This window comes from Cajanus cajan, chromosome 10 (assembly GCF_000230855.2).
Source record: "Cajanus cajan strain Asha chromosome 10, NIPB_CcT2T_4, whole genome shotgun sequence".
NCBI classification, from domain to species: domain Eukaryota; kingdom Viridiplantae; phylum Streptophyta; class Magnoliopsida; order Fabales; family Fabaceae; genus Cajanus; species Cajanus cajan.
In genome coordinates this window covers 46,114,830-46,123,000 of record NC_138526.1, presented here as the reverse complement: position 1 = coordinate 46,123,000, position 8,171 = coordinate 46,114,830, and the positions used below count along the sequence as shown (strand labels likewise).

The 8,171-nt window shown below is 29.9% G+C and overlaps 1 protein-coding gene across 1 annotated transcript; it reads right to left on the bottom strand.

Annotated features, from left to right (window-relative positions):
- Positions 1 to 1,124: 1,124 nt before the first annotated feature.
- LOC109789529 (fatty acyl-CoA reductase 3) lies at positions 1,125 to 7,874 on the bottom strand. Its single transcript, XM_020348506.3, has 10 exons — positions 7,685 to 7,874; positions 7,492 to 7,595; positions 5,664 to 5,866; positions 5,480 to 5,580; positions 5,196 to 5,388; positions 3,821 to 3,982; positions 2,714 to 2,795; positions 2,354 to 2,620; positions 1,637 to 1,764; positions 1,125 to 1,500 (listed from the first exon to the last, which is right to left on the bottom strand). Exons 1-10 carry the CDS (start codon positions 7,761 to 7,763, stop codon positions 1,347 to 1,349), a joined length of 1,473 nt encoding a protein of 490 aa, XP_020204095.1. The 5' UTR covers positions 7,764 to 7,874; the 3' UTR covers positions 1,125 to 1,346.
- Between the last annotated feature and the right edge of the window lie 297 nt (positions 7,875 to 8,171).

Genomic DNA, 8,171 nt, shown 5'->3' with positions numbered 1-8,171 from the left:
AAGATAATAATAATAATTGGAAAAATACTTCATTCTAATATTGAATATTTTTATAAAAAAAATTAGATATATATTAATTTTTTTAAACATCATGTTATTATGTAAAAAAATTGATTTTGTTAATAATTAATTTTTATTGAAAAGTTTAACTAATTAAGTGGTGTCTTTTCCTGTAATCTTCTTATTATCTGAGTTCAAATCCAAAATTTTGTTTAAGAAATTCGATCCAATTCGCTAACATGTTAACATGTTGGTATCAGAGATCGTAGTGATAAAAATACTTCATACATATTAAATAAAAATTCAAAGCTTGATTACAGAAGTTATTATATGGTCCTAAATGATTTAATTTTGGTCAATCTACTCCTAACATCTAATCAAGTTTTATCAATAAATTAAAATAAAATAAAATATAAAAAAAAACTTGACTATTATACGTAACGTGAAAATTGATAATTAAAAATCGTATACACGTGATTTTTTTTATCGACCAAGATTTAGGGGATGAAGTCGTGAAGATCGTGTACATTTAAACTATTGGGCCATGTCTTGTTTCTCACATTTGCAGTTAGGTTTCTTTCATTCAATGCATATTTGGAGGAGCATAGTCTAGGTAGGGCCCATTATTCGTCGAGATACAAGCCCAACCACATCCATTGTGATACATGCCAACAAAGTTTAGAAATTATTTTTTTTAAGGCCTAAAGATTACCTATTTGAATTTTATCCTTTGTCAACGAAATCTTCTTCATAACCCTACAAAAGATACATGATACTCAATATTTTCACTAGGGAGAAGATACATCATGGCATGTTGGAAGTTGGGACAGGTCTGTTGTGTAAGTTATACTTCATTTATATAATGGATGAAATTGAAATTTTCAAACCCAACTGTACTTAAAGTTATGAATTCTTAAATTACAAAGAATGTTGGACTTGATCATGAAATTGACTTCTTTAGTTGTGCCAATTGTGCCAAATTTCTTTAGTTGTCACACAATATTTCTTAACCTTCACCTCATTGCACAGCAATGACAATATAACATGTTATTTGTGGTAACATGTTAGTAAATATTTATGGATACCAATGAGTCTTTAGGTAAAATGCAAAGGAGAACACTATATTAAAAATAAATACTCCTCTGTTCATTAATGGTAGGAGAAAGCAAAATATATGATATTTGGAATTGGAACACTATCAAACTTTTCCAACTTAATTGGCAGCATGCCAACACCAATTGCATTGACCTTGAGAAATAAACAACACCACTATTGTAATGCAGTCACTCTTGCACAATATTGAACTTAATAAGGTTTGAGTTTTATGAATCACTTAGAAGTATGCATCACTTGAAAATGTACTTGACAATGCCAGGGAGATGGGTCTTCATAAAGTAATCATTCCAGTTAATCTCTTTCGTATCAAAGTAAAACAAATCTGTTTCTGTCCCACTTTCTCTTGCTGCCACTCGCAACTTTTCTGTGTTCATATCATCAAATCTGTGTGCATAACATTCTCTATCTCAGTTTATACCTCATTAAGTATATAATATGTTAATGCTGCGTGTGCAAGTGATTTTGTGACATTTTGTGACTAACATATTGTGAAGTCCCTATTATAGATTATAACACTTACACGCCATCGAAAAACATGTAAGGCCTGTAAAGTTCAACCATCCGCATCACAACCTGGATCTTCTTGTGGAGCTCAAGATACGTTCCCCGAAAATACTGGCAAAGTGCAGTATTGGCCAGCTTAAGTCCCTATTAAATGGAAAAAAGTTGTTAAAAAACATGTAAGCTCATGTTTGTTATGAACCAATCAAGACAAAAGCTTAAGCTGTTTCTTGAAAACAGTCAATACATCCTAATTAAATGTGTATTCCATTTTTTTTCTATTATATATTAGTTTTAACAATATGATTTAAACTAAATCCAATTTTACAAAATTAACTTATAAAGTAAATATTATTTATATTTATATATTTTATTTTTATCGTTAGTTGTGTGATTTTTATTACGCTCCTTACATCAAGTAGTGGATTATTTTAAGTGTAAAGTTTACAACATTAAATATATATAGATAGTTTGAGAGAGAGTAGTCAAATAATTTCAATAATACTCATTAAAATAAATTCTGATATCATTTTAATAAAATAATTTTAAATCTAATTCAATTTTATAAATCAACTTGTAAGATAAGAATCAATATTTATTTTTGTTGTATCATTGTTCAAGGTAAGATGTTTTAATGATTAGTATAAAATTATGCTATTGTAGATGGAAACACAATTTTATGTTGGTTTTCTAAGAATGAAGATTACTGGGTAGAATATGTTAATTAGATTAGAACCTTCAAAGGAAGAATGTAGCGAATGAACATATATCTCCTGAAGCTTTCCATGTCTGTCAATACTGTTACTCTGCCAACCTTGACAGCTGTTCCATCCTTGTTTATCCATGGTTTTGCTGTGAAATATTGTAATCCATAGTCTTGAAGATTTTGGTATGTGACTGGATTTCTAACAGAGGAACCCACATGATATATGATATCACTTGGTTGCTTTGCATGAGCCACCATGGCCACTAACATTGCATTCACCACCATGTCAGCTGGTACCTGCTCATTCAATTTATGGTATATTGAGATGAGATCAGAAATGGAGAAATTAATCAGAACATGAACAACAATGGTATTCATGCAGTAACTCACCACATCCACAACTCCGTTGATATCTCCGAGGAAGCATGTTAATTTTCCTTTCCCATATGTAACAGCTAAACTATCAATCGTTCTGTAACAAACATTAACGGAAAGTCTTCCATTTTGAGTCTACATTTTCACTTTCACATGACTATGATGCACAAAATTACCATTAATTTTCTTCAAATCAAATACATGTTTGATATTTTGAGTTTCCTTTTTATTGTGATGATATGCTTAAAATTTGGCCCAAGTATTGTTAAATGAGCAAAATCATGAAACTTTTTTGCTAGTTGGTAGTGTATTGTATTGTATTGTCTTGACTTGATTTATAGCTAATTAAATTAATTGGTTGAGTTATGACTTTGTTCTCAAATTTATCGGTATAATAGTTTACATGATTAAATTGGCATGTATTTAAACTAAAAGATAGCACCATGGGATATATTTTAGTTGTATTTATATTTAGTGGTAAGATAGTCATATATGCATATAGGTTTGAATAATATTTTTCTGAATCACTTTTAGAAAATTAAAATATGAAAGAAAAAATAAAATTCTTTATAAACTAATTTATAAAATCTCTCTTATTAGCTTTTAGAAGACCTTATTTTTAACTTATATAATCTAATTTTAATATTTTTATTTATTTACTTTTTCTCTTAAAACTACTTATAAAAAAAATCACCTGAACATGCCTATACACGATTATCATATAAGCAAAACATCACCTTATTACTCATGTTATGGTATGAAGTGAAGGTGATTGTGATATTTTAAATTTACAATTCATTTTTTTTTTCTTTCCATCATCTTAAATTCGAGTTAAGAAATTTCTGACTAGTTCTACTCGGAGAAGTAATCGTAGATAAATTTACAAATTCAATGCAAGTAATTGCTTCAATAATTGATAAAGGACAGCAATAAATACCTTTATCCAGCTGGCAGCAGTACTCTTTACTTAATCATGTTGCCTTTTTTTATGAAATAGTTATACTATTTGGTGAATGTTACTTGGAATTCGAAGTTTAAAAATCTCATTATTATTAACTAAAATTTAAAAGAGAGATTAAATATTTGATATGATAAATGAAAAGTAAAATTAATTTAGTTTACCTGACACCCTCAGCCCAACCAGGGAAAGGTTCCTTTGATGTGCTTGTAACGATGGTAGGACGCATAATAACAACTGATAGGCTTCCTTTTAATTGTTCCACCAGCATCTCTCCTACTGCCTTCGTAAATACGTATGTGTTTGGCCATCCATACACTTTTGCCCTAATCATCGCATATATCTTACAAAATTATTATACTAAATATTTTTTAAAATTTAATATAGCATGAATGTTAAAATGCCTTTGACCTTTTTATTTTTATTTTTTTTAAAAAAATTGATGCCAAACTTAAGGTTTTAATTTTCATCATTAAATGCCCACTTTTTAATAATATTTTAATCAATGACTTATTGGACATGGGCCTATATGATAAATTCATTGTCCCTTCCACCTCTAGAAGAATCGTGATATTATCATCTGCTCCACCGTCCAACCCAATGAATTATATGATCTGGAACATTTAATTAATATAAAATGCAAAGCATGAACATATATACTATTAGGTTATATTTGAATGAATGATCATGTTGATAAATTAAGCCATTATCATACTGATCAATGGATATGCCTGACTAATAAGTAAACTAAGTACAGACATATAAATAAGAAACTAATAATTAAGTAATTGAATGAAACAAACTTGATGAGATAAGTACTGGTACGGAAAAAGCAACAAGAAAAATTATTTAGCTAATAGTGGTAATATTCTTTTATATAATAAGTCGATTGACGCATGTGAATCAATGGCTTCTAGCTATTATAGTCTCAAAGATATTTATCAAACATACTACATTTGTGGTTAATTCTAGATCTCACACTATGAGAACCATTCATTAACTGTTCATATATATACATACGAACGTCACTCAGCTGAACCCTGCCATTTCACGAGATTTTTTTTCAAGAAATGTTACTCGTACATAATTTTTTCATAAAATATGAGCGAATTTTTATAAATTATTTTATGAAAAAATTTGTTTATTTATTTATTTTCTATAAGTGTTTGTGAGTTTTTTTTTCATCAAGTAAGGTGGTAATTAAAGCTTAGCCGAGTTTGGAAAGCAGCTTGGTTGTTGTACTTGAACATCATTAGCCTAGGGCTGGACCAGGTCCTTAATGTCGTTCAGAACGTCAAAAACAAACAAACCTCCGTCTTTGGTAAAATTTCGCATGAGAAACGTTAATTCCTAATTTAATTATTATTTGTAAGTTCTATTAGAACTTCTTTAGTAAGTTGTACAAAATGTTACTCGTTAGGCACACGACACATTATTAGTTTCTGAAAATGATGAATATAGCAGAAGTAACATTTATTAAGAAAAACAAAGTTTGGCTAGATTAGGCTTTGCAGAATGCATATTATGGTGTTCACAAACCTGGTAATACCCAGGTTCTTCATTGCTATTTTAATTTCACGCTCTGTGGCCCCCTGGTCTCGTAGTTCATCCAATTTGTTGCACACAATTGTCTTTTCTGCATCGATGTCTAGTCCTGACACTCCATTTAGTGAATCACCAAAGTGATAGGGGTCCTCTAGAATGAGTCCACCTCTCTCACCACACACATAAGCTGAAATTGCATGCAGTGTAGCATCACTGTCACACATGTTTTTTTAACACTGAAATCATCGTTTCACTTTGATTTGTTAATTCATACTAACCTGTTGATACATGGAGAAGCACTTTGAGCTTAGTACATTGTTTAGCGAAGTTCATCACATGCTTAACTCCAAAAGTATTTAGATTCAACGCTATATCATATCTGCAATTTCAAGGGACAAAATTAAAACAAAGAAAAGTCAACTACGGTGTAATAATGCGGTTATTAAATTAATAAGCTTATACCTTTCATCAAAGTTAGTAGTTGCTGCTAAATTGACAATTACATCTGTCTGATTGCAAATCTCTTCCCTAAGAATGGAATCCTTCAAGCCCCAGTCCTCCAAAGAAATGTCCCCCGGCACCAGGGTTACTTTTTCCGAAATAAAGGACTTAAAATTTGCACCCAATTTTTCCTTTAGCACATTGAATAAGTCCTTCCCTAAGATCTAAATGCCAAAAGTATATATTAATCACGTATTAGCCACAAGTTTAATTAAATGGCATGTATATATGGTAAAAAAATTGAGAGTAGTGATTAAGAGTGCACTCATACACTCCATTTTGAAGTATATGCACGTGGAGGGAAGAAAGAGGTTAGAAGGGGAAAAAATTAAAGAAAATGACAAATATGATAAATAAGTGACAAAAAGAACGATAAAATAATAGATAAAACAAGTGTAATTATTAAAAAATTAATGTGTTAACTTATTTATTATTTTCACCGTTTAATAATAAGGATGTTTGGAGAAAAATTAAGTTTCAAAATAAACAGCATATTAGTTTTTTAATGTAGTATCAATTATATATATTTAGTTATAAGGTTAATTTTGTAAAATCACCATTTTCTTTCATTTATAAATTAATTTTTCTTAGTTTGTATAAAATAATTTAAGACAAATACGATTAAAGGAATAATAATTAGGAAAAGCTTAAAAATGACATAATATATACTTGAACTCCTTAATTTCATGCTTAGGTATAGTTGTAAATGCGCGCAAGAGTTAAAGATAATAAAAACAAAACAAAAAAAAAAAACAAAAAAAACAAATAATAAATGCTATGTCGAAGAACAATATTGATTTTGTTTTTTTTTTAAAATACAGTCTTGATTATGATTTATTTTCTAAATTGTGAACGCGTTTTAACAAAAGTGACATGTTTAAAAACAAGTAAATTGATTTTGTAGATAATGAAGTAGCAATAAGAAAACAATATGCTTAAAAAAGTGCGTTAAATTGATAGTATTTCTCTTTGCATGGTTATACATGACGTGATTAGTGATTACGTGCACTCTAGTGCATCTTGCTGTGAAGTAATTATTTTTCCCGGAAAGCAGTTTAAAAAAGTGACACCTTAACTCCCCGTAATTTCTAGAAAAATAGACACGATAGGATATAGTTACGTGGTGTGGGGGGAAAATGGTAACTTGAAATAAGTGTAACTTGTAATTAATGAGGGCCAACTACACCCACACTTCGTCCCCTTACGCACCACACCTTTCTCAACAAACGAATATATGAGAAAGCGAAAGATCGAAATTGCAGACACTGCCATTACTTTGCCGCCTACTGCTCAAATTTTATTATATCCATCGGAATAATAATATAATTAATATTTCTGCATTACGTCTATAATTTATAACCCTCATGCATGTACCACATCTTTTGCACCAAACAAGTACGCGAGAAAAATACACTTGGCTTTCCGGTTCAATGTGGAAATTAAGAGAAAGAAAAAGAAATTGGTGTAGTTAGATAGGAAAAGAGAGACATGTAATAAAAAGAATAAGTACAAATATGATATAAAATGAGAAAGAAAGAAAACTAGCTATTGAAGTCCTTTCCATTTTGAAGTAAATACAAGAGAGATGATAGATATGATAAAAAAAAAATGAATAAACATGAAGAGAAAATAAGATGGAAGAAAATAGATATATATGGTTATATTTTCTAAAAAAGAAATATTAGAGGTTAATGAAGCGTATGATGATATGATATATATGATGTGATAGGAAAGTAATCGCGGATCATGTATGATAATATAGAATGGTAAATAATATTTGTGGATTTACCTCATTTTGCAAGCGATAATTAGCAGATTTGGCATCGGAAGCTCTTAGAAGAAGAAAAAGCTTCTTAACATTTGGTTGAACCCTCAATATCTTCTCCAGAAAAACTGAAACATGAACCAAAGACATCACCAATATAGCAAAAAAAAAAGTGCAAATGATGAGCACCTTAGAAGGAGAGAGAGAGAGAGAATACTTTTGGCAAGAAAGCCAGTGGCTCCAATGATTAAAATGGTCTTGTCCTGAAGAAAGTCAAGAACACTTCCTACTTCCATTGGAGAAGATGTATTGAGAAAGGACAAAGAAACCAAAGTGGGTTATCTTTTTTTTCTTAAAAAAAACAGGCAACAGGGTGTGGGTGGGATCTGAGAGGAGGCAATTCATATAAGCAGAGAAACAATCATAGAGCAATTATGACTTATGACATGGGCTGTGGGTAAGCAGTTGGTGATAGTGAAGTGGATTTCTTTTCTTTCAAAAATAATTTAACAAATAAAAACAACTTGTCTTTCTTGTCCACACTAGTTTAATGGGTATGTATCCACACTTGTCAATTTTTCATAAATTATTATTATGAGTTTTAAAATTATTATGGTAAAATCAATAAATTTATTATGTATTAAGATATAATTGAATAATAAACCTTTTTTCTTTTATCTATTATCAGAGATCTCACGATGACT